We start from the raw sequence: 27,276 nt of genomic DNA on the forward strand, positions 1-27,276 counted from the left end.
GCGGTGGCATGATCCCCTATGGCTCCTACACGTAGGGGCAGCCAAGGGGCTCAGCATGCTGCCCCTGCTCCAAGTGCTGCCCCCACAGCTCCCATTGGCTGAGAACCACGGCCGATGGGAGCTGCAGGGGTGGCATCTGCGGATGGGGCAGCATGCAGAGCTGCCTGGCTGCGCCTCCGCGTAGGAGCCGGAGGGGGGACATGCCGCTGCTTCTAGGAGCTTCTTGAGGTAAGCGCTGCCTGGAGCCTGCACCCATGACCCCCTCCCACGCCCCAACCCCCTGCCCACATCCCCCCCACCCTACAAAGTCCTTAATCCCAGCCTGGAGCACCCTCCTGCACCTCCAACCCCTCATCCCCAGCCCCACTCCAGAGCCCGCACCCCCAGCCAGAGCCCTTACCCCCCTCACGCACCCAACTGCCTGCCCCAGCCTGGAGCCCCCGCCCGCACACTAAACTCCTCATTTCTGGACCCACCACAGAGCCCACACCCCCCAGCTGGAGCCCTTGCCCCTCCTGCACCCCAATTTCGTGAGCATTCATGGCCCGCCATACAATTTCCATACCCAGATGTGGCCCTCAGACTAAAAAGTTTGCACACCCCTGCTTTAATGCCAGTGATATACTTAGCTACAGGTTCCCCAGTTTTTAGGGGGCCCCAAACTAGATGGTGGCAATTGTGGGCATTGCTTCCACCAGTGTCTTTTTTTTTTTTTTTTTTTCGGGGTGGGGGGTGGGGGGGCTTTTACAGGCTCCCTCCCTCCCTGCCAACCAGCCACTTGAAGCTGGTGACCAGAAAATCTCACTCTGGTTTTCGTACTGCATAAGTCTGTTTTGCTCACATTTCCCCAAATCCTCAGTCTGACCCTCTTTAATGTAGTGATCATGGTAGTTGAAGTTGGTTACTTTTGGGAGAGGCAGAGTGTTGCAGTCCTACCCAAAAATTCTATGGCTGATTGTGTCTGTAGTCAAATGTCTGTTCTCTGTAGCATCAAAAAACTAGTTACTCAAGATGAGTTTGCAGGTAACTGCATAGATATTCCTCCTCTTTCCCTTTTTTGCAGGCTTCCAGACTTGTCTGCCTGTTACACACTTTCTTTTTTACCTTCTAGTAAATCTTGGTGCAGTGGTTTTATTTAAACATTATGGAACACTTTAACCCTGTATGGTCTACAGAATCTACTAAATGAATGAATTGTTAATGAAAAAGAAATGTTAGGAACTTCACAGCAGTCTTCAGATAGGGATAGGGCAAATGTTCAGCCAATTCCTGGTATACCCTGGCTATCAATTTGGCTGGTCTCTCATTACTTACTGAATCAAATTTCTGGATAATATTTATTTAGTAAAAAGAAAAGGAGTACTTGTGGCACCTTCGAGACTAACCAATTTATTTGAGCATAAGCTTTCGTTTGCATTGCATTTCGTTTTTGGATGCATTGCATCCGATGAAGTGAGCTGTAGCTCACGAAAGCTTATGCTCAAATAAATTGGTTAGTTTCTAAGGTGCCACAAGTACTCCTTTTCTTTTTGCGAATACAGACTAACACGGCTGCTACTCTGAAACCATTTATTTAGTAATTGTAGACCTGTTGGTTGCTTTTAAGCTGATATTGAATCTCCTTTGGTCTCAGTTTCAGCTGTTAGTCTGGTGGCTTAGTGTTTAAGAACAATAATTAAACACACAAACATCCCCTTTTCTAGGTCAGGTCGATTTATGAAAGTAGAGGCAACTAAATAAAGCTTTGAGGTGAGCGAAGCTGTTGTGTGTGAGGGAGTCCATTGCTTAGCAGGAAACGGTTGAAATCTTCTTTTCACCTCCTTTTTAATGCTAGAGGCTGCTCAGAGGAAATTTTCCTTTTTGAAGGACAGGTCTGTCCCATTGGTGGTAGTTCTGTAATAGAAAACAGGAGGCTGACCTATTTCTGTAGGAGTGCTTATCTTGCATTTTGCTTTTTGAGGCATCAGGAAAACCCTTGAACTGTAAACCTGACAGCTACAGTCATGAATTTTAATGTGACTGTCGGCATTGTGGTGGGCAGGAGATGGCAATCGATAGTTTAAATGAAGAAAAAAAACCCCAAAAAACTAAGGAGGATGATTACAGAGATAACGTATTCAGATAAATAGACAAAGAATTATTGTTTCCCTTACATTGCCCTTCATTTTTGAGAGAAAGGGTAATAAACAATGCAGTGATGTAACTGCAATGCATCTTGTTCAGAATGGAGTGGAATTGCCCAGCAGGATTGTAGACACCCATCATATTGGTGGGAGGGGGAGGATGATCTAAATCAACACGCTGACCCCAACAGGTTATTGACATTTCTTTGCAGCAGTGCACGGAGAACGAACACTGCTTCTCTGTGAGTGTTTCTGCTTCAACTGGTTGTCATTACTAGTCAGTTTAAAAGACACACACAATTCCAGTTATTACTGGGTGTGCTATATACCCAAGCTTCCTTTCTTTTGTCCCCTATGTCATATGCTTCCTCTTTCGAATATTTATACCATATCCTGTTTTTTTTGAAGCTGGCAGTGTTGAAACTTGTTAGTATTGTTAAAACCTGTGCAAACAGAATTTTGCTATATCCTTTCTAGCTTTGATGTTTCAATTCAATTTGCAACTGTAGTAGAGGTTTTGTTTTCTTTTCCATAGAAGCTTTCTTCACAGTGAAGAGGAACTGCTATCCAGTGCTTGTCTCTAAACAGTGCAGTCCTATTGCCCTTTATTTGAAGTGGGCCAGCCATGCTAAATTGAACCAAACTGTGTTTACAGATCTGCGAGACTGCACTTTGGAAGAAGTGTGGCTCCAGAGCTGAAACAGACATAGTTTATCCGCTGAGTCCCCAGCTGCAGGATGTTTATATGGTCCTTCAAGTTGCTTTAGAATGCATTCACTGGACTAAAACAATTGATCTGGGTCAATTGTTTTTTTAAGTTTGAGTCATAAATGAGATCAACTGTGGTGTCTTGTCCAAATATAACATAGATGTATTTGAAAATTGAATTCTAAATCTTTAGTGTAGTTTAAAACCACTAAATAAAACCTTTCAAGTTGTCACAATTTCCAAGATTTACTTTTGCATGCTGCACTTTAGTGTACCGTACAGCCACTTCTGGGGTTAATTCACTATTCCAGTGCTTCACATGCTATTTTCTCTTGTTTGAGCTGTTTGGGAAAAAATAAATAAGACTAAGATAAAAATTACCTTGACATTTACAATGCTGTGGAGTGGGAGATAAAATAGTGTTACAGATTTAGATGTACAGATTTGCCAAAGGGAGGGGGGAGTGCTCGTTTGGCTTCCCGCTTTGTTTGTTCAGTCATCACTTTCTGCCTGTGATTTTTCCTTTCTTAAATCACTGAGTGTCACATGCAGAGCTACACTGGATATATAAGTATGAGTCCATTGACAGATTCTGGTAAAAACATAAGAGCAGCCATACTGGGTCAGACTAAAGGTCCATCTAGCTGAGTATCCTGTCTTCCAACAGTGGCCAATGCCAGGTGCCCCAGAGGGAATGAACAGAACAGGTAATCAAGTGATCCATCCCCTGTCGCCCATTCCCAGCTTCTGGCAAACAGAGGCTTCAGAGCATGGTTTTGCATCGCTGCCCATCCTGGCTAATAGCTATTGATGGACTTATGCTCCAGGAACTTATCTGGTTCTTTTTTGAACCCTGTTATAGTCTTCACATACAGTGTGTGTCATAAGTGGGTATAGATGCGTTCCCTAATGAAAAAAATCCTATAGAAATTTTTTGAAGCATTCTACAGAATAATAGAAAACTAAACCATGCTATAGAATTCTAATAGCATGCTTTAAAAAAATGTAGAGAGAGGTTAAATTCTTTAGAAATTTCTAAAGAGATTTCTACAAAACTTCATTACATTTCTATAGAACCTTACTGGTCTAATTCCTATTAAATGCTATAGGATTTTCCCAGAAGAGAGAGAGAGAGAAGGACACTGAAGTAATATCCTGTGAGTAATGATGTCACTGGATGTTTCTCTGCAGCTCTAAGTTAATCACAAAGGATAGTTATTCAGCCCCTATTTTACAGACTAAACATCATTTTCTTGATCTTCTGGAAGAAAAGGCCAATTCCTTTTTGTGTCTCAGGTTCAGCTCTAATACTGTGATGTAGTTACAAGTTATATTTTCCCCTTCCTGATGACTGGGGGAAGCAATGTACTTAAAAGCAGCAGGTTATATGTGCTGGCACTGTAGCTTGATGGTTGTCATACTGACTGAAGAAGCTTCCCTGTGGGAGGAGCAAACTTCCCTAGTTTGAATGTAAACACTTCTCAGAAATATATTTCTTATGGTTAAATATTTAGGCAAATCCATTATGTTTGCTTTCCTTTTTAAAAGCTACACACTGCAGCATGTGTTACGTATATGTATTAAATGATTTGAGAGGCAGTAGGGTCAGCCTGAGAGCTAGAGCAGGCAGCGGATATGCAGGAGACCTGCGTTCTTTTTCTGACTCTGCCACTGCCTAACTGACGTTTTTGGCCCAGTTCCTTGACTTTGTGCTTTTGTTTCTCCATCTCTAAAATGATTAGAAGAACTTTAGAATGGTAGATAAGTTACATAAGTTATGAGAATGCAAATTATTACTACCATTAATAGTGTTTCCAATTTCTATTTATCCTGCATAGCATATATTACTGGTGCTAAAAGGGAGTTTTCTGTATAGTGTTATTTATTTCATGTCCTGAGAATTTTCAGAATTTCTAGCTCATACTGTAATTAGTTCTCTCAGGGATCTGTTCAGCAAACAAGTCAGTTTTTGGTTAGTTGGCTTATGGAGCCTCTTGCAGGCTTGTTTGGTTTAGCTGTAGTTGAAGCCAGTTATATTTTAAGAAAGTCAAGTCTCTGGGTGCTGCTATTGGATCATGCTTTCCTCTAGACTGAAGATGACCATAGTCATACCTTTCTTGTGGTCATCTGAAAGGTGTCCCCCACTTTGAAGTGATGAAATACTGATTTATTTTGAGCCTGCTCAGGGTAGGGATGTAAATCTTGGTTTAAAAAGTTAACCAGTTAAACAATTAAAATTATATTGCTTAACTGTTTAACCGCTAACCAAGGTAGTTCCAGCAGGGGCGGAAATTGCTCCAGCTGGCCGCTGGGGTCTGCTCCAGGCTGCCAGCCTGCCTGATGCGGCCGAGGTTGGGGTCCCTCCGGCCCTCACGGGGCTGCTGGGTTAATAATTAAGGTTAACCAGTTACATCCCTAGCTCAGGGACACCTGTGATAACACAAGTGAAAAGGCTCTCTGAAAGAAATGATAGTCTGCATTTTTTTTATTTAAAAAAAAAAAAAGTGTTGACTTTTACTCTAACAGGATTTCCAGCACTGGATATTTTTGCTTCTTCACACCACCGTATTGACCTATTATGAGCCACAGGCTGAAAAGTCCAGTCTATAGCACACAGCCTCTAATCCACTCTGCTTTGTGGGAATGCACATTTTGAATAGAGGCAGTACAGCAGCACAGGTCTGGTGCCATTGTCAGAGAGGCACCACTAGACAGTTGTTTCCTCCTGGCATATTCTCCTCAGGGAAGATGGCAGACATGCACGGGCAGTGTCTAGGCTAGGCAAATTGATTATATTTAAGCACGTAGACAGGGTTTTAAAATGTACTAATTAAAATGTGACCATGACCCAACCAGCTAACATTTTAAAAGAAGTTAAATGCTGTCTAAACTAGCATTTAAAACATGTTATCTTACACATTTTAAACATTTATTTTCCTAAGCCTAAGCACGACCTGTGAGGTAGACCATCCTTGAAACCTTTAAAGTGTATTTTTAAGTCCTTGTGGTGCACACCTCAATATTATTGGTTATTATAATTAGCTCCTGTGCAGTTTTATGCATGACAGAGAAAATACTTTATAAAAACTTGCTTCTGTAGACACAAAAAGAGAGCCATCTGCTATTGTCACAACCATGCAGCAGCTGGAGAAACTTTCTAAGAAGACTTTCTACAAGGTTTTTATACAAGACTTTATATAATGGAAATGTATATTCGGAATACTCATATAGAGCCCTGGCGTGTTGAACTAGAAAACAGCCAGCCAAGACTTTCAAAAGTAACTAGTGATTTGAAAACTCCAATTTTTGGCTGCCAATCTGAGACATCTTAAAAGGGGGCCTGATTTTCAGACAGTGTTGATTATTCTTTTAGGTGTCTCAAGTTAGGCACCCAAAATGACTAATTACTTTTGAAAGAGCTATTCCTTGGACAATGTAACAGGATTAATGAAAGAATTATTACTTAACCCATGGGAGTTTTCACAGTTTGCCAGCACATCATGCATTGCTACGAGTTGCTTATGTGCAGCTCTGTTGATGCCATCTTCATTGCATTGAATGACTGCACACTGTCTGACCTTCTGTTGTTAATAAATTTTTTTTAATTGAACACTTGTTTTCATTGACACCCAGGTTTGCATAACAGGCATTTGCTCCCACAGCCAGACTGTTATCCAAGTAACAGGTGTGCATTTAACAAATGAAATGAGCTAATCTAATCATAGTATTTTTCCAGAGCCAAAACCACTTTCACAGACCACATTTTGATGCTTAAATAATGTGAATAGCTGACATGCTTTTCATATTGGACTACCCACCAACACATTTCATTCAAAGGATTTTCTGCATAGTAAATGCATGAGTTTTACATGCTGAGGAAACTGGGGAAAGTAACTTTTAAGAAAAGCTCTAGGTTGATGAATCTCTTTCAAAACTGCAAATGGTTGAGATATAATTTAAAAAATTAAATCGTATATTTGACTTTTGGACCTTGCAGCATTCAAACTAAACACAAACCATTTATTTGACTTACCTTTCCCTCAATAGCTCTTCTTAGTCAAGATCACCTACTTAAACTCCTTTGTATTAGAAAAGTCAAAAATTTCTTCTACAGATCATGGGTTTATTTTAGTATTGTTTTTTGGGAGCAGTTTGGATATTATGGTGACAAGGGCCATAAAAATAACTAGGTAGACAGAAAAGAAATTAACTCAACTTTCCAGTCATTGTGATTCCAGGTGTCATTGCCTTTTTATTTAAACTAAAAGCATCAGTATTAAGTACTGGTCAAATAGTCTCCAGTCAATGACACTAGACTAGATTATCATGGTGATAAAGTAAAGATAAATAGGTTGTGTCATTTGGTGGAGGGAGTGTTGTACAGCTGAGCTTTGTAATAGAATCTAACAAATGTTCTAGACAACATGTTTTAGTGTACTGAGAATCTCTTACTGTAAGAGCAACATGCTGTTATCACTGTTTTAGCTGCCATGACAACTGCACAGTTTGTGAATGCCTTGTTTGAATGATCTTGCAGGCAGCTGACTCATTGATATTCTGAGTGTCTTTCTACTGCAGGCACTAGAAACCCTCCCTGTACATCAGCCAATATTTACTATTATCACAGTGGCCAATATATGCAAACTTTATTGTTGGGCAGCTGGACCAGAAGGAAAAAATCCATTCCTTAGTAACAGTAGTTTTTGAGTTCTTTATTACCAGTACAAAATTATTTTGGTCTTGCTAAATGGTTACAGCTTTCCTACCTGATGCAGGGTTTGTAATGTTAAAGAGAGACTTATTCTTCAGAGCTCTTCCCACTTTTCCTTTCTATGTTTGCAAATGAACATTGCTTGGAATTTCCTTCTGTGTTGTTTGCTTTTTAAAAGAGAGCTTGTTTTTTGTCAAGCCATCCTCTCCTGATCTTTGATTGTCTAATGAAGTCCTAATATTTGTATTCATAATACCATAGCCCTTTCCCTGCTAATAGATTGTGTTGCAATTAATGCAAGGACTTTGTCTTGACTTTGGGATCAGGGTGAAGCAAAGCTGTGAGGGGCATGGGGAGAAACTTCTTAAACAGTGTTGCTTTAATAACAGCATAAGGAATACAGAAAAATACTAGCCATGTAAACTTCATTTCGTATGAATGTTTGTTCTTAAATATGTTTCAAAGGCTTTCTTCCCTGCCTCCCCACTGTAATACTTAAGGTTGCTCAGGATAGGCCTAACTCAACTCCCATTTAAGTCAGTGATTCCATTGATTTCAGTGGGAGCAAAGACAGACCAATGCTGAACACATCTGAAAATCTCTCCCTATATTTTTACTTGGTTATTAGATCTGATTATTTGCCTCTGACATTAGGATTCAGGACGTGAGTGAAAGGACAGGATTTAAAATGCACCGTAGCAATTTCTAAAGTCTCAGTGACACACATCTATATAATGATGTGTGAATGGGGAAAGTCCCGGATGACTGGAAAAAGGCTAATGTAGTGCCAATCTTTAAAAAAGGGAAGAAGGAGGATCCTGGGAACTACAGGCCAGTCAGCCTCACCTCAGTCCCTGGAAAAATCATGGAGCAGGTCCTCGAGGAATCTATCCTGAAGCACTTACACGAGAGGAAAGTGATCAGGAACAGTCAGCATGGATTCACCAAGGGAAGGTCATGCCTGACTAATCTAATCGCCTTCTATGATGAGATTACTGGTTCTGTGGATGGAGGGAAAGCAGTGGATGTATTGTTTCTTGACTTTAGCAAAACTTTTGACACGGTCTCCCACAGTATTCTTGTCAGCAAGTTAAAGAAGTATGGGCTGGATGAATGCACTATAAGGTGGATAGAAAGTTGGCTAGATTGTCGGGCTCAACGGGTAGTGATCAATGGCTCCATGTCTAGTTGGCAGCCAGTATCAAGTGGAGTGCCCCAAGGGTCGGTCCTGAGGCCGGTTTTGTTCAATATCTTCATAAATGATCTGGAGGATGGGGTGGATTGCACTCTCAGCAAATTTGCGGATGATACTAAACTAGGAGGAGTGGTAGATACGGTGGCAGGTAGGGATAGGATACAGAGGGACCTAGACAAATTGGAGGATTGGGCCAAAAGAAATCTGATGAGGTTCAACAAGGATAAGTGCAGGGTCCTGCACTTAAGACGGAACAATCCAATGCACCGCTACAGACTAGAGACCGAATGGCTAGGCAGCAGTTCTGCGGAAAAGGACCTAGGGGTGACAGTGGACGAGAAGCTGGATATGAGTCAACAGTGTGCCCTTGTTGCCAAGAAGGCCAATGGCATTTTGGGATGTATAAGTAGGGGCATAGCCAGCAGATCGAGGGACGTGATCGTTCCCCTCTATTCGACATTGGTGAGGCCTCATCTGGAGTACTGTGTCCAGTTTTGGGCCCCACACTACAAGAAGGATGTGGATAAATTGGAGAGAGTCCAGCGAAGGGCAACAAAAATGGTTAGGGGTCTGGAACACATGACTTATGAGGAGAGGCTGAGGGAACTGGGATTGTTTAGTCTGCAGGAGAGAAGAATGAGGGGGTATTTGATAGCTGCTTTCAGCTACCTGAGAGGTGGTTCCAAAGAGGATGGTTCTAGACTATTCTTAGTGGTAGAAGATGACAGGACAAGGAGTAATGGTCTCAAGTTGCAGTGGGGGAGGTTTAGGTTGGATATTAGGAAAAACTTTTTCACTAGGAGGGTGGTGAAACACTGGAATGCGTTACCTAGGGAGGTGGTAGAATCTCCTTCCTTAGAAGTTTTTAAGATCAGGCTTGACAAAGCTCTGGCTGGGATGATTTAATTGGGGATTGGTCCTGCTTTGAGCAGTGGGTTGGACTAGATGACCTCCTGAGGTCCCTTCCAACCCTGATATTCTATGATTCTATGATTATCTAAGGAGAATACTCTCACATGAAGTTGCTCCCCACTACAGATAATAGTTTAGATCCTTCCCCCGTTGAAATCAACAGGAACTTTACTTCGATTCTGATAGAAACAGAATTAGACCTAAGGCACCTGAATCTGCAGAAGAGCCTGTTGTCCTGTACCTACTTTGTCCACGTGTATTTCTTGCACTCAGAGTCCTTTTTCTTTCCCTCTGCTTCTCAGGATCTGAAAGGAGCACTGCCTGGATACATATTGCCATTTTCAATGCAATGGGCCATAGCTGAAGCTTTGGCAATATTTACTTTACAGGCACACATACTATTAGTTTTTATTTGTACGCTGTGCCTCTATTATTGTACTCTACCGAATGTTTTGGAGTACGGTTTATTTCATACAACACCTTCCACACAAAGAACGGTTTTTGTTTTTGTATGGTATTTTTCATACTAAATTGCATTGTTTAACAAATAGCTATTTATCTGAAATCTGAACAAGGAATAAAGTGTTTAGTATGAATACTGCTGAGAAATGTTAACTCCCTCAATATCTGTCTATAACACTTAGTTCTTCTAGTGCTTTTCATCCATAGAGATCACACTGCTGATACTGAATTTTTTTAAAGTTTTTTTTTTAGTACAAAGCATCACTCAGTCTAACATGTATTTATGATTTGCATATTATTGTACTATTGAATAGATTTTAGTAAAAAGGAAACAATTTTTAATTTGTTATAACTGTTTGGTAAAAACATACTTTAATAATCTTTTATATTATTAAAATGCTGCTTTGAAAACAAGCAGAAATGTAGGGGTACTTTGCTTATAATGGGAGTAATATGAGTAATTTCGGAAGAAGGATTTTCCCCTAAAGAATTAATTTGGAAATTTTAATATAAATGTCAACTTTGACACTTCAGTAATGTCTTAGAGTCATTTCTGTCAAAGCCATAAATATTTACACCCAATTATAAATGATGATATGTATGCTAGTGTCAGTGAAGACTACTTATTTAAAAATTGTATAGTATTTTACATTTTTGACATTGAAGTTTTATGGCTTGTTTACTTTAAGGATGACTTTACAGCAGCAGTTCTCAACCTTTCCAGACTACTGAACCCCTTTCAGGGGTTGGGTTTGTCTTGTGTACACCCAAATTTCAACTCACTTAAAAACTACTTGCTTACAAAATCAGACATAAAAATACAAAAGTGTCAAAGCACACTATTACTGAAAAATTGCTTACTTTCTCATTTTGTCTGTATGAAATTTTAGTTTGTACTGACTTTTTATGTAGCCTATTGTAAAACTAGGCAAATATCTGGATGAGTTGATGTGCCTCCTGAAAGACCCCTGTGTACCCCCAAGGGGACACGTACGCCTGGTTGAAAACCATTGCTCTAGAGTACTTGAAAACTGGTAAGCGTCTGTCATTGTGAAAAAAAATATGATACCCAGTATTGTAGGGAGTCACAGAACTGTGAAAAGAAAGCACAAATCTGTTGGGTTTTGTTGGCTGTCTAGCTATTGATTTCATCTTGGAAATATTTTGCACACATTCTTACTTATTTTGGCTTTTAGGTTACCTGCTTGCAGGACTTTTTTGAAGATGATGATGTTTTCATTGCATGCGGACCTGAGAAATATCGTTATGCTCAAGATGACTTTGTACTGGATCATAGTGGTAAGACACTAATTTAAACTATTGAAATGTTCAATTCTCCCTGAACTCCCCCCTTTTTTCCCCTTCCTGATTCAAAAGTGTGTCTTTTGGAGAAACTTATTGAAATAATTTTTCCAACCAAACATGTTTCTTTAATAAAATAATTTTCCAAACAATAGTTTAGCTCCAGTCCATTTCTCAGTGTGTGTTTTGTAAATCTGGTTTATTTTTCATGGGCAATGGACCTTGTACTTAAAAGAATATGGTGAACGGCAGTGAACTTTGAAAAGGGTGCTTTTAATCTGCTCCAAGGGCCTGATCACTGAAGTCCATAAGAATATTTCCACTGACTTTGATGGGTTCTAACTTGGTCCCCATTATCTTGTTTTGAGTTTTTTCAAAAATCACATATGTAGCTGCTGTTTGCAGATCTACAAGAATCATTCCATTCATTCCAAATGTCTATTAAAGACATGCTGCTTAGCCAGTTTATATGAACAGAACTGATTTTTTATTTTGTTGTAAACTCATAAAGAAGAATGAGCTTGTGCATGCATGCTTTCTTTACCTCAGTAGATATTTATACCATGGCTCTGTATTAGCTGCTAAAAGTTGTTTTCCAATAAAGAGAGAAACTCTATAATGTAAATTCAAAGGGAGTTTTAGAATTTCTGTAAAGATTATTCAGTTTGGAATCTCAAGTAATGTGAAATTATTTATGATGAAATTTGAGACAGATTTACAATATTTATTGCACAGTTTCTCTCACCAGCACATCTCATTATGCATCTTTAATATTAGAAATATTCCAAGGCACTGCGGTGATCAGAATCTAGGATAGTACTGTAGCCAGATCCAGTGTTAGGTTGACAAAGTTTAGTTTCTAATTATTTATTCTCCTTATTGTGAGTGATCTGCCTCCTTGGTTCTTCCAGTGTATTGACACTGGTTCAGCTACTGAACCAAATTATCCTCCCTTGAATGAAAATACTTGTGAAGAGAGGATGCTTGGCATTGGTCTCCTTATGAAATGCCCACAGATCATTCAGGCTGTGGAGGTGTGGGGGGGGGGACGGGACTTTTTTCCTCTCTCTCAATTTTTTTTTCTATAAACACCTGAATTATTTTGACAAAAATGAAAATTTTATTGTTGCAAGGAAAAATTGCAACCAACTCTAGTCCTGGTGGCCTTTCCCATCAGGTTTGCTCCCAGGCCTATGTGAGACTGACAGGCCTGCACTGGTAATGCAAAAAGCCTGAATACAATGTTAAGATCTAAAAGTGGTTTCCTCACCCCCAACCCCCAACTATTAGTCTTACTTTAGTTATCTCATTTTCATTGAACGTATTAATTCTCTTTCTCCTTGATTTCCGTTGGTCCCTTTCCCCTGAATCCATTAGGACTTGTCTGGGCTTGGATTTGGAAAGTATTAGCCTAGGGTAGACAAGGCAGCATGCCTTTAATGTGGATTGAACAGGTTGAGCTTGAAGCTTTAACCTCACACAGGCCTGAGAGGAGAGCTGACGTGTTAGCTAATATCTTCCAAATCATAGTCTAGACAAGGCCATAGTTTACCTTCCAGCCCCAGTCCATCAGTTCTCCGTCTCCCCAGTACCTCACACCCAGACTATCTGGGTTGGGCTCTTCGCTTAGAAGCTGCAGTAGCTCTGGGGATTTCAATGGAAGAGAAGGGTAGCTCAAGGTCAGCAATAGAACTTAATTGTCTGGCTGGAGGGAGGGGCAGTCACTAATCCTATCCACCCTTGGTAGCTGGTCAAATGCTGAAGACTCAGCAGGGGAGGCAGGAGTCTGAGAATAGACCCAAAAGCTGGACGTTAGGTGGTCTGGTGTGAGAACTAAATGGCTGTGTCTCCCTCGAAGCAAGTGGTGGAAAGAGTATAGGGATCCTAGTCTAAGCCCTGCCACCCTTGCCTGGAGCATGTAAAGGGAAGCAGATGAAGCCATGGAGAGCCCATGTGAATTAGGTGGGAGGGGACAATCTTAATTGGTTTGGAGAGAAGTAGTAATGTATCAGGGGACAGAATAGCCTGAGGATGGTAAAATGGGGGCACAGAGAAATGAAGAGAGAAGGAAGGTTTGAATTGATTTGGTAATATGGGAGGAGGGTTGTTTGGCATAAGTAGGGTTGAATTTGTTTCGTGGGGATTTGAATCGTTTTGTATTTGATTTTTATAAATTGATCCAGTAGCATGTGTGAATTCATTTGTTGGTGGGTTGGATTGAATTGATGGCATTGGTGGGAAATGGGGAGGAAAACTGGTCTAATTGGGAGAGATGATGAAAGTTTAGTAATGGGTGTAAACTGCAAGAATGAAAAACTTCCCAAGATGGCAATGTGTGTGAATATTGGTTGCTTTCGTCTTTGGCTTCCCTTTTATTAATAGGTGTATGTGAGGTGGGTGGGAGAAGATAACTTTATTGGCTCTGCCCTTTGGTGCCCGCAGGCATTTCTCACTTCCTCTGAAAATTGGTAGGAATGGCACTGCACTTCTGGCAAAAATAACCCAACTGCCTTAGAGTTAGGCTAAAATGAAATTGGCTTGAAGAGGCAGAAGGTGCAGGTTTACATCTAGTTAACAAGATTTCCAGTGTGTCAACATGTGCTCCAGCATGTGTGATGCTGCATTATATATAACTGTCATTACGAACTACAGAGGTTGGTGAGGTATCAGAAGAACCCCCGTACCACTTCATCCATTTCACTGTCTCATATATGTCTAGATACAAATTTGAACTGTACTATGAATCCAACTTCAAGGCACGGAGAAGTACTGCATTCAGAATATTTCGGTATTTGGCCAGCTCAAAACAGAATTTATATAGTATGTGGGTTAAAGTTTTTTGGATTCTTCTATAAATTAGTTTTATTTAATTTGGCAGAAATGTTGGAAAATGTCAGAGTTTGTTTCCTGAGCAATAAACAGCTGCCGTAGGTGGTCTAATTTAGAATTGAATCTGTACACTTAAATATTTTCCAAACTCAATCTGTTTCCTTCCAGAATGTCGTGTTATGAAGTCATCTTATTCCCGTTCACCTGGTACACCAAGGCAATCTGGATCCAAAAGCCCAGGACCCTCACGTCGAAGCAAGTCACCTGCTTCAGGTACAATTATAAGGAAATAGCTGAATAGTCAGAGCATATGAAACTTGTAATTTGTTGAATGGACTGAAAAGATTGCCATCTTTTTATGAAGTGCAAATGTCATGTATTTCATGAATTAGAACCTAAAATGCCAAGTTATGCCACACAGATTTTATACGCCAATTGATGGCATGAAATGCATTTATTCTGAACCCTGCAAAGAAAAGAGATTCTTTTTCATTACAAGCCAAAAAGGTTTGAATTTGTGAATGTTTACAGTGGTTTGTGCTAATTGTACATTTTAAGGATAAACTTCAGCATGGGGTTGGATTTGCTGAAGACCCCTATTTACTTGAATGGGATCATCTGATTAAATCCTCATTCATTACACTAAAAATAAACCCTTCTGTGGTTCGAATTTAGGGTTTTTCCCCTTTCATATGTTGAACACTGTCAAAATATAGCAGTTTGCTTCTTTTGAGCTGTTGTATATTGCCCTGTGAAATTACATAAACATGTTTTCTTCTCATACTTCCTGTCATTCTATAGTAATGTCCAAATTGTCTCTTCACCTGCTGCTAGTCTGACTGAATAGCACATTTCCAAGCATTGGGTCATTTTACTTGAAAATGAGAAAAATGGGAAAATTTTTGCTTTCGCTTTTTACCTCACAAGTTATTGTGGTTTTCCCTCACCTCCACCCCAAAATACAGCAAAACTCAAATGGTTTTTCTCTCCACTGCGGAAAAGTGACACTGACATTGAGCCATTGAATATAAAAATATATGATGCCATGTTCTGATTGTGGCTATATGTGCAGCTCCTGTATGCGTACCAAAACCAGAATATAATCCTGTTTTATTATTTTCAAATCAATTTTTACTGCCTTGCTAGAGTGATTTTCATTGTCATTTTGTGTCTTTTGTGTCACAAGTAAAAGTAGGATATTTTTCAGTTTCAGAGAACAACTGTAATCATAAGAAAGGGCAGTACATAAAAGGCTGATTTCATAACTGATATACACATAGGTCATGTAAGCCTGTTAACTTCATTGAAATTGTATGGGGTGTAACTCTTCAATTAATTTAGTTCAAAATGTAGTGATTAGTACTAATATTTTCATTTTATGATTTATTTATATTCTAGTAAAGCTCAGAATGTGCTAAGCAATGTCCACACACCCAAGAAGACAGGCCTTGCACCAAAGTTTTCAGTCTAAAACTTTATTCTGCTCAAACCTTTACATGAAAACAAAGGGTATAAATTTCAAAAGCGCTTAAGTGATTGAGGTGCCAAATGTCTCATTTTCCAAAGTGACATAGGAGCCTCAGTCCTACTGAATGTCTTTTCATGGGACTCTAGGCTCTGAAATCATGACTGGGACTTGGGCACTTCGATCGCTTAGGTAATTTGAGGATTTTACGCCAAATTGTCTGGTATTTATGCTTATACTTATCATATTTTCCCTTTCAGTTTTTGATGGTGATTGTTGCTTGTGCATTTACCCTTCTTCCTTTGTGTGTATGCTGAATAACTTCTCTCCTTAATGTCTTTCTCCTTTGTGTCAAATGAATGAGTGCAGTAAAGAGGGGTGGCCACTACTTCAGTGCTTATTCTACAGCAAAATCCCCAGGTGAGCCATTATTATTATGGCTTTATCTCACCATTGTGCCTCTTACCTTTCCATTTACCCTTCTCTCCATATCCATGAATGTATTACAGTTTGCCACACACATTTTATGCTCTGGAAAACAAAAGCATGTTGGATCTATCCTACTTGTTACTGTAGGTCTTTGAGTGGGCGAGAGAGCGAGTGTGAGTGATGTTTGTAACTGCCAGACATCTGCAGACAGTGCAGTAAAATTAGATTTATTAAGGTATAATTTAACTACATATAGAGAAGCATCTTTATAAGCTATGAATGTATATAGGCATTCTAGAGAGTGTGATAATGAGAAATTTTAACCAACACCACCAGAAAAGATTAGCTGGAGCTGAGTCACTGAGAATTACTGAAAATGTAGTTAAATTCAGAATAATGTGGGACTGATTTGCTTCTAACTTACACGAGAACAAGTCAGGCCCTATATGTTTTCCAACTTTTTGTGAAGCAAATGAAATAAATGTAGTTTTTTCTTGGATCTCTGCTATTTAAGGCTAAGTCCTAGATCTACAGTCTGGCAATGTATTTATGTGGAAAAATGGGTCAGCCATGTCCTTAAAAAAAACAAAAAAACCCAAAACCCCAACCACCTCCATTTCCCACGTAAATATATGTATTCTTAATTGGCAAATGGCTTACAATATTGGACCACGCTGAAAATACAAATTTTAAAAATGTTTTAGTGTTGTTTAACAACCTCATATGCTAGTGAATTGTGGCATTGTATATTCCATTTAAGGAACTGGGGAAAAGGAAATATATTTATTTGTATTATAACTCATACTCAAAGTGTGCTTGCTGCTGCCCCATATATATAGAAAGACACCAAACCCTTCTCCTAAAGTGCCTACAACTGGAGAACTGATTTAGAAAGGAAAAGCTTTGTGTGTATGTGCAACAATCAGCGGCAAGTTACAAATACATCGAAGTATGACTGAGTCTTTTTATTGAGAATGTCAAAGGAAGGTATTGCAGTTTTAACTGGCAGCTGCTTTCCTCCTTTTCCTTAAAGTCTGTCCGTGTGAGATCTCTACTTCTTGGGAGCTGAGGGGGCTCAGCCCCTCCCAGGATTGGGTCCTACGGGTCTGTCCTCACTACAGTTACAGCTATGTTCTAGCACTCATCCAGACTGGTTGCAGAAAACATGGTTGAGATCTATCCTCAGATCAGTCTCTTCTTGTGTTGTCTCCAGCACAATACCATGTAGCTACAAAACATCTCTGGGCAGCTGTCCTATACTGCCTCCGCAAGGGATTAGAGTCAGGGGAGGGCAGCATGCAGAGCAACACCAGCAGCCCAGGGGGCAAGGTACTCTGGGATGTCTTACTTCACAGATTGCTGGGAGGAAGGAAAACCAGTTGGCCAAACCGTTGCACAGACCTGGTTAGGGGTCCTTTCCACACCTGAGTTTTATGAACGAGTTAGAGGGAGACAACCATGTCCAGGCCTAGGCCTCTGACAATGGCAAAATATGGCCAGCTGTCACAGTGACTAACAGTGTTTACCATGTTGTACATGGAGTGGTTTAGAAACAAATATGGTACTAACTGGTTACAAACCTATGTAAAAGTTATCACATAGGCAGGGCCTACCCAAACATACCATGGCAGGCACAAGATAGGGAGCTGCCGATGAACTATGTAAAATGAGTTTATGAATAAAAGTGACAATTTATGCTCCGATAGCACTACTTAGCTGATTTCAGGCAGAATTCTCTAGACAACCTTCTTTTATGTTCTCAAGCTGTTTTTTGTTTTTGTTTTTTGTTTTACCAATAGAATTTTAAAATCGAAGTTCATATATGGCTTTCCAGGAAGTACAATATAAAATAATAACTAACACTTAAGCCTTTTCGTACAGTTTACAAAGTTAACGAAGCATTATTCTCCCCATTTTACGGAAGGGATGTCTGAGACACACAGAGAGAGGAGATCTTCCAGAGAGCCTAAGGGACATTCAGTGGGACTTGTGTTCCATTTAGATGCTTTTGAAATCTCCCTCAGAGTGGCTTGTCCTTTGTCATAAGGTGCTCAGTCCTGCTCTCATTAAAGCCAATTGTAAAACTTTCATTGATGTTAGCAGTGCAGGATCAACCCCTTAGTGAATCAATAGCAGAGCCAGGAATAGAACTGGGATGGTCATCAGATTCCAAGAAGACTGATTCCCTAGATAAATGGTGCTTAATTTTTAACCTAGCATCATGCACATTCAGGAGGATCATTTGTTAAGGCTGTGGAGCTGCTGTGTAATCACAGTAACCACTGAGATCACAACTATTCAAGCATTACAAAATAAAATAGAGCCTGTGTTGGAAGACTCCTCAATTCCCAGAAAAGTTCAGTATTGTATGTTGGCTGGCATTTGCACAGCAAAAAACAATGGTGGTGCTTAAAAGAGTAGTGCATAGCGAGATTAGAGAGATTCTTCACACATCTGAAAAAGTGTAGGTGGTTACTTGTGTTTCCATGGAAACAAAATGTCTTGTTGGCAGGTTTTTGTTTTTCTTAAAGGAGAAACTTCCTCCCACTGTGAAGCTTTCTTTCTTTCTTTCTTTTTTTTTTTTTTGCTGTTTAGTTTCCTGATCAGTTTTTCCTCTCCTCAGGCAAACAAAGATTGGATGCAGAAGCAATACATTGCATCATTTAATAGAGACTCCCTTGGTCAATCTTATGAATGACACCGATTTAGCCCTTTTTTTGGAAGAATGTAGGACCTGATCTAGATGCCCCTCAAGCCAATAGGAGTACAGTGGAGATTTTATTAGGCCCTGAATAATTAGAGGGGTTAAAATGGGTAGATTCTTGACATCAGGGGTTGGGGGAGGGAGAATTTTTCTGTCCTCTGAGAATTTTCTCATTGATACTTATAGTAACTCCTTGAAAGTTCAAAAATGAAATGTTAACTTTTTTGAAAATATTTTTCCGACACACAATACTCTATTATTAAGGGTTCAATTGAGAACCTGTAGTCTAGTACTGTTTAGTCTCCAAAACACACACATTTTAATTTAAATGAAAACACAAATCATCTATAAAGTATTAAGTTGACTTTGTAAATGGGAAAGAGGGAAAGGGAGGTCAAATTTTGGCAACCTGAATTGTATCTCTCTAAGATTTTGTTATGATATCACAATAAATTATGCAACTTAAAGATCCAATCCTGCAATCTTTGTGTACCCAAACCTCCCACTGGCAACAGGCAGACTGGCTCTCATGAAACTGGAATAGAAATGCAGTGTTTTGAATGTGCAAAGGATGCAGCGAATTGCCAGCCAATGGGAGTTTGAGTGAGCAAAGGATACAGTACTGGACGTTATGATTCTTTCTGAGATTCTGGTGTTGGGCCTGTTTGGTCTTTATGTGAGTAAACTCAGATAATACCTCAGAGAGGCACGTTATATTGCAACAGGCATTTGTGTTTTTATCTTTTAATAATTTTTTCTTCCTCTTGGTTGCCTTTGTTGCTCTGGACAGTCAATGGAACACCCAGCAGCCAGATATCCACTCCAAAATCTACCAAGTCCTCCAGCTCTTCACCAACCAGTCCGGGGAGCTTTCGTGGACTCAAGGTAGGTGTGCACACCTGGATCTTTTGCAGCAGAAACTGAAACTTTCATGCTTACAACCAACCCCTTACTAATTGGACAAAGTTCTAGGTGGTGCTCAAGAATAAAAATCAAAAATATGTACATACCCACAAGAAATCAAAAACCATTTCTAGTCCATAAGCCATTTTTGCTGGTTTAATTATTGAATTAAGTTAGGTGGGAGATTTGAGGTGAGATTCTGTGATGTCTGTTTCAGAGGTGCTGCATAGAACTCTGAGTCTATGGGAAGGGGGGCGCTGGTGGCTTTGAGCCATCTTTGTGCCTACTTGATCCCTCCCTTCCCATGCAACTTAGAAAGCCTAAAGCTACAGTAACCTCCCAGGGCTGCTCTATGGGCTGCAACACGGCATGCTGCTGCCCCACCCCTGACATGCCCCTCTCGCTCCCGGCATATTCTTCCTGCCCCTTATATTAGGGCTTTCTCTGAGGGCAGCTGGCGGGCTTCTGCAGTGCTTGCACCAAGAGAATCATCCCCCAGTGAAACCATGGCTTTCCCTTTACCAGGGCTCTGGCCCTGTTATCTTCTGTGTGGGGCTAGAATGGTGGTGAGACTTTTTTGCTGCTTTTGTAGGAGAATTTTCTAGTGAATACATAAATTACAGCATTTCTTCAAGTTCACTAGAGGATTCACTCCCTGATCATTTCAAGTTGCAGCTCCTATTGTTGAAAATAATGGTTGTAAACAGGATGCATAATTTCATCAAAAATTGTCTCAATTTAGAGAGCATAGAAAGGACAGACCACAATTAGAGTGGTACTCAGGTTTGGGTTTTTTGACATACTAATTATTATTGAATCTTTGTATATTTCAACTGCATATTGCACTGCTTTCTGGCAGGCTTCCCTGGTAAGCCTGCTAGAAAGGAATTTTGATTGACATGATAAGTTCCAGTATATTCTTAAACAGGGTGGATTTGATTTAAATCAAATTGATTTAAATCACTAGTCAGAAGACTTGCTTTAATCATGGTTTTCTACATAAAAGTGCATTCTTGTTGGTTGTTATAACCTTAATACACATTCTTCAAAACTCAAAGATAGATGTAGGTTTCATTTTTAGAAGGTACACACTATACATTTTTAAACAGTGATTTATTTTGAAAACTTTTCAGATGAGTTTTACAGCTATATCAGAAAATGAATGACTGTTTGGTTATTTCATTTACCAAAGGTAATTGAAGCAGATATTTATGAAGTCATTGGGAGGTGAACTATCTCCAATTCAACAGGTTAATCATTATTCTTTTTTCAAGGATTTTCTTGCCATGCTGTATTAGGATGTGAATATCACCAGACAGACATTTAAATTGTTTTATTTAACTAAAACAACAACCTTAAGTATTCTGGATTTTTTTCTTCAACAGCAAGCATATAATATTTTAACAAAACAAGCATATGTCCCTCGCTTCTTACATTTATCTCCAGACTTCTTCTCCTTGTCCAGATCTATTCCGCCCCCAACAATCTTCTATCCATTGAACTTTTTGAAACTTTGCACTTTAGAGAGAGGTAAGGGATTGACTCTGTGTACACAAATTTTCAGAGGGACAATAGAGTTGAGGTCTGTTATTTCTCACCTCTATATATTATTATGTAAAAACATTTTTGCTGTTAACAAGCATGTTACCTTTGGAAACAGAAATCCACAGTTTGAGAACTGCAAAACTAAGCATCTCTGATGGTATCTTCTAGACTGAGCACTGAGTCCCATTGGGTAGATAGAAAGATTAACCTAAATAATCTATACAAAAGCCTGTGGAACCCCATAAAATTGGGTCCCTAATCCACGAACTATTGGAACTCCATTTACAAAACTTTTCTTAAACATTACATGAATATATTATCTCATACTATAGAATTAGAATTTATAATGGTGAGATTATAAATGGTGAGATATCTCTGAGCTGTAACGTATCTTAATTAAAACTATCTTTAGATAAGCTTTTTGAGGGGGGGAAAAAAACTTTTTATCCACCCTGGTCTTAAATTACTTGGTTCTTGGTAGTAATTTTGATGTGCTTCTCTTGCACTGAGGCCACAGTGCTGAGCTATAATAGTTCCTCTTCACACACAGGCTTAGATTGATCTCTTGCTATGCAGTCTGTCTTGAAAAAATGGGGTGTGTGTATGTGGGTGTATGTGTGTAGGAGCAATAGCAGTTTCTACTTGTGAAAACGTGAACTGTGTATCTTAAATCAGAATTTGGCTCAAAAAATCTCCAGTATTGTATACCGAAGTTGCTTATGGTATAAAACACCAATATTGGTGGAATTGAGGGTATCTTATTTATAAGATTTTTCGTCTCCTACATTTTAACAATTTCTTCTGCTTTATCTCATTTACCTCAACAAAATTACTAATGCAGAATTATAAATAATGACTATCCTGATTGCTTTTAAGAGAGACAATTTCTGATAGTAGCAAGCTATTTTTAATCAAGTGGAAAGTCCTTTCTCCCTTTCACTGTTAGTTTCACTCAAGTAGCTTCTGCAGTAATTTTCTATTTTTGACTTCAATTGATACTTGGTACTAATGGATTTTTCATGTCAAATAAGCCATGCATGCTCCATCAGAGAGTTGGAAAATGGCAAAAACAAACTAATCATCCAAAAAAGCATAAAATACCTACCAAAGTAGTAGCTACCTCTCATTTTTCCCACTGGTATGCAGCTATTCAGAAGTAGACTCCAGCTGTGTTTTGGTCACTAGAGAGATCGGTATGGTTAGCTGGTTCATCTTGAGGTCAATGCCAAAAGGAGTTAATGCATTCTGTCACAACACTTGTTTCTGTTTCTGGGATGCATTCCCAACACTCATCTGTTTCTGGGAAGTACTCCAACAAGCATGCATGAGGGTCAAAGAATTGACATAAAAATAGGAAGAGGAATATTCGCAAAAAGAAAAGGAGTACTTGTAGCACCTTAGAGACTAACAAATTTATTTGAGCATAAGCCTTCATGAGCTACAGCTCACTTCATCGGACGCAGTTATACCTGTGCTTTTTAGGAAGCCATTATATTTGTGGTGTTTGGTTTGACCTGTCCATCTATGAAAAAGAAAAATTCAATTTTATTATTTTGTAGGGCCTTTGTAGTCCTTACCTTATCCCACTGGTGATGTCCCCTTTTGCATACTGTGGTCTTACATGCACAGGCTGGCTTCCTGCACTTGTATAAAGCTGCAAGGAATCGCTGTCCAGGAAGTGACGGTAATTGCAGCTGAGAGAAAATGCAAATGTTGAAACCATGGAAGAACACTTATCACATTGAAGGCACAAGACGATATGCTGAGGGTTGGTTTGTTTGAAAAGTTAATGTTTTGGCTGCAGATTTAATTGTAGGCATGTGTATGATTATGTAGAATATTAACAGACAGAACTAAGAAGGTATTAAAAAAAATTGCTGGTGGTTTTGTGTGTGTGCACGTGCAACAATTCATGCAATAGCTCTCATGAAATTCAAAGGGCAGTGTTCTCCTATTACGCTTTCCTTTTTGTTTGTTTTTTTAAGGTTTTTAAAAACCAGACCCAAATGCTTATTCTAATCCACAGTTTTGAAAAAAAAAGAGAAGTTACGGTTACATATGAATGCTGTACTGCTGATTGAGCTCCCCTTTTCAATGGCAATTGATATTCTGTATAGCAAATAAACTGTCATTTCTTTGATTAAAGTGGATAACAATTCTGGTAACCGTGTCTAGTGTTGCATAATCATTGGAGACAATTATGACGAGGTCGTTTTGTCTGGAAGAAGAGAACAAATCAGTGTTGATTTTCAACTTATTGAAATGATCATGCAGGAACAGCAGCTGCAAACACATTACCCTTGCAACACCAATATCTTCTCAACCTCCAGAGCAAAGTATATGGCAAATTAAGTACATGGCATATTTCAGCGCAGGATTGAAGCTGGATAATAAATGCTAAAGACCAGGGCAGCGCTTGAGTGATAATTCCAGACATCAGGGCAGAAAAATAGCAAATCATAGTGACTTTAGTGGCAATTTTTCTTTCTTGATCACAGACCTTGACCCTTACATCATATTCTCTTCATGCCACTTTTCCTTCAAAGCAAAATGAAGAGTTGTTTCACTCCCCAAGGATTTCCCTCTCCTTCTCAGTGTACTGGATCTATGGAAATGGTACTCTCAGGGACAGAAAACCAATCACAGGAAACAAACTCTTGAAGGAAGAACAGCTTATCTTTTATAGAGGGGCTTTTTTCTGCCCTGATAAACTTTCATCCAGAATGTCATTGTGCTACTAATTCAGTGAGCTAACCGACTAAATCAGGATGCTGTTGTAAGTCCCCATCCTGCAGTATTTGTTCAGGCAAAACTTACACTGGAATCTGTGGGATGATATTGCAGTCAATAGGAATTGAACCTAAGTAAAGATTGCAGAATCGGGCCCTTTCACAAATAGGTGAATTTGTTCCTTGGTTGAAGGAAGGTTACTGTGACGCGGTGGTTTTGTGAGGATGGGTTAGTGAATGACTGGGGTACCCATGAAAACAACACATGCTATCACACACTACTGGATATTAATATGAGTTTTAACTAGGGCTGTCAAGCGATTAAAAAATAATAGAATACCATTTATTTAAATATTTTTGGATGTCATTTTCAAGTATATTGGTTTCAATTACAGTAGAGTGCTCACTTTATTTTTGATTACAAATATTTTCTGTAAAAAACAAAAATACTATTTTTCAATTCACCTCATAGAAGTACTGTAATGCAGTCTGTTTATCATGAAAGTTGAACTTACAAATGTAGAATTCTGTACAAAAACCCGCCAGCATTCAAAAACAAAACAATGTAAAACTTTAGCGCCTACATGTCCATTCAGTCCTACTTCTTGTTCAGCCAGTCACTCAGACAAACAAGTTTGTTTACATTTTCAGGAGATAATGCTGCCAGCTTCTTGTTTACAATATCACCTGAAAGTGAGAACAGGCGTTCATGTAGCACTGTTGTAGCTGGTGTTGCAAGATATTTACGTTCCAGATGCGCTAAAGATTTATATGTCCCTTCATGCTTCAACCACCTTACCAGGGGACATGAGTCCACGCTGATGACAGGGTCTGTTTGATAACTATCCAAAGCTGAGCAGACTGATGCATGTTCACTTTCATCATCCGAGTCAGATGCCACCAGGAGAAGGTTGATTTTCTTTTTTGGTGGTTTGGGTTCTGTAGTTTTCACATTGGAGTGTTGCTCTTCTAAGACTTCTGAAAGCATGCTCCACACCTCATCCCTCTCAGATTTTGGAAGGCACTTCAGATTCTTAAATCTTGGGTCGAGTGCTGTAGCTATCTTTAGAAATCTCACATTGGTACCTTGTTTGCGTTTTGTCAATTAAAGTGTTCTTAAAACAAACAAACATGTGCTGGGTCATTATCTGAGACTGCCATAACATTAAATATATGGCAGAATGTGGGTAAAACAGAGCAGGAGACCTACTATTCTCCCCCAAGGAGCTCAGTCAAAATTTAATTAACGCATATTTTTATGAAACGTCATCAGCATGGAAGCATGTCCTCTCAAATGGTGGCCGAAGCATGAAGGGGCATATGAATGTTTAGCATATCTGGCACGTAAATTCTGGCTAGAAAAGTGCCATGTGAACGCCTCTTCTCACTTTCAGATGACGTAAATAAGACGAGGGCAGCATTATCTCCCGTAAATGTAAACAAACTTGTTTGTCTTAGCGACTGGCTGAATAAGAAGTAGAACTGAGTGGACTTATAGGCTCTAAAGTTTTACATTGTTTTGTTTTTGAGTGTATTATGTAACTATCTACATTTGTAAGTTGCACTTTCACAATAAAGAGATTGCACTACAGTATTTGTATGATGTGAATTGAAAAATATTTCTTCATATTATTTTTATTACAAATATTTGCATTGTAAAAATGATAAAAGTGAGCATTGTACACTTTGTATTCTGTGTTGTAATTTAAATCAATATATTTGAAAATGTAGAAACATCCGAAAATATTTAATAAATTTCAATTGGTATTCTATTGTTTATCAGTGTGATTAAAACAGCAATTAATAGTGATTAATTTTTAAAAGCATGATTACTTTTTTTGTTAGTTGTGTGAGTTAACTGTGATTAATCGACAGCCCTAGTTTTAATCAAACCTCTGAACTTTTTGCACATCACTAGAAGTTCAGTTTACCAGGGACGGGAAGAGTGTTGTTGCAGGCCCTGCATTTTGAAATGAAAGGTAGTAATTGTGGGCACCAAATGGAAGATCATTGTGCATAATGTGAGAGTTGGGGAGAGGCTTACTTTCACTTTTCAGCATAGATGCTGATTTGCTGAGTCATTCAGAAATTTGACAGTCAAACAAACCATGATAGTGTCTTCGATAATGCAGGATGACTTAACAAGGAGGACAGTGTTCTTTTTTAGTCTTCTGTAAGTTGATGACTGACAGTTGAAAAGTGCAACTCTTCTGGTTGGCATCTCCAGTGACCCAGATCTATAACGCTCTTAAAATACATGTTTTCTCCTTGGCTCCAGCAGATCCACTATATCTGCTGCTACTAGAGAGCACTGCACCATTTAAAAAAAAAAAAAGCAAACTCCCAATTTGAAAGGGTTAATCAAATCTGTCAGAAACATTCATTTAGGGAAAAAGTGGAATAAAGTACTTAACATTATGAGATTTTTAAGCATGGTCTCAGACTTCCCAATGTGTGTGTTGTTCCTTGTGTGTGTTTAGTTATTAATAGACATCAGGATTTGTGAAGTGTTTTTGAAACTCATCTCAGACTGGTTAATTCAGCTAAAATGTTTAATTTTCTGTCTGACACTTAAAACTGTTCTTACAATCCATTTGGTGAAAACCATGGTAGCAAACTGGTTTAGGTGATTGGTGTGTCCAGCAGATGTTTTGTGTGTCTCTTCTGAAATTAAGGTCCGTAAAACCCAGCCTTGCTTTGTAAATTTCTGTAAATAAACAGGCTTTAACTTTGAGGGATAGTTTTGGAAACCTGATTAAGCAACTAAATAGCACTGTGCTCTAGTGTGTGTGTACGTTTTCAATGTGTTGAGACCAAATGACTACGGTCAAAGGGCATTATGGCCCTCATTCAGCAAATCACTTATGTGCATGCTTAACTCATTGACACCAGCGGGACTAGTCTCATGCTTAAAGTTAAGAATGCACTTACGTGATTTGCTGGATCAGAGCCTATATTCTTGTGGGGTTAATTTTTTTTAAATTTCCCTTTGAACATGCTAGCATGATTAATTTTAAAAATATATACTTCCACAAAGTTTATCATTTTATCCTAGTGAAATAAAAATAATAGAGCTTGTAAGAAGAATCCTTAGACACTGCCTTCAGATATTTACATTTAGATAGAAAGATTTAGGCTGTCTGTGCTAGAAAGGGAAACATGAGCTTGATACTAAGTGTAAAGCCCATTTACAGCTATCATAGATGGGATCGGAATGCTGAACACTCTTGCTGAAGAGATTTTTGAGCTGCATGACAGT

The 27,276-nt window shown here is 39.1% G+C and overlaps 1 protein-coding gene across 4 annotated transcripts in view; it reads left to right on the forward strand.

The window, feature by feature from the left end:
* DCLK2 (doublecortin like kinase 2) overlaps positions 1 to 27,276 on the forward strand; it is a 136,441-nt gene that overhangs the window by 50,998 nt on the left and 58,167 nt on the right. For 3 of the 4 annotated variants that reach the window (XR_006290648.1, XM_027818087.3, XM_037897373.2), the window contains exons 3-6: positions 11,308 to 11,410; positions 14,411 to 14,515; positions 16,077 to 16,127; positions 19,631 to 19,725. Coding sequence is in view for 3 of the 4 variants with exons in the window: in XM_027818087.3 (XP_027673888.2) it covers positions 11,308 to 11,410; positions 14,411 to 14,515; positions 16,077 to 16,127; positions 19,631 to 19,725 (354 nt within the window). In the remaining variant the exon portion in view is untranslated. The remainder of the gene's footprint in view (positions 1 to 11,307; positions 11,411 to 14,410; positions 14,516 to 16,076; positions 16,128 to 19,630; positions 19,726 to 27,276) is intronic. The other variant, XM_027818086.3, reaches the window with a different exon arrangement.

Source organism: Chelonia mydas, chromosome 4, assembly GCF_015237465.2.
Source record: "Chelonia mydas isolate rCheMyd1 chromosome 4, rCheMyd1.pri.v2, whole genome shotgun sequence".
Taxonomy (NCBI): Eukaryota; Metazoa; Chordata; order Testudines; family Cheloniidae; genus Chelonia; species Chelonia mydas.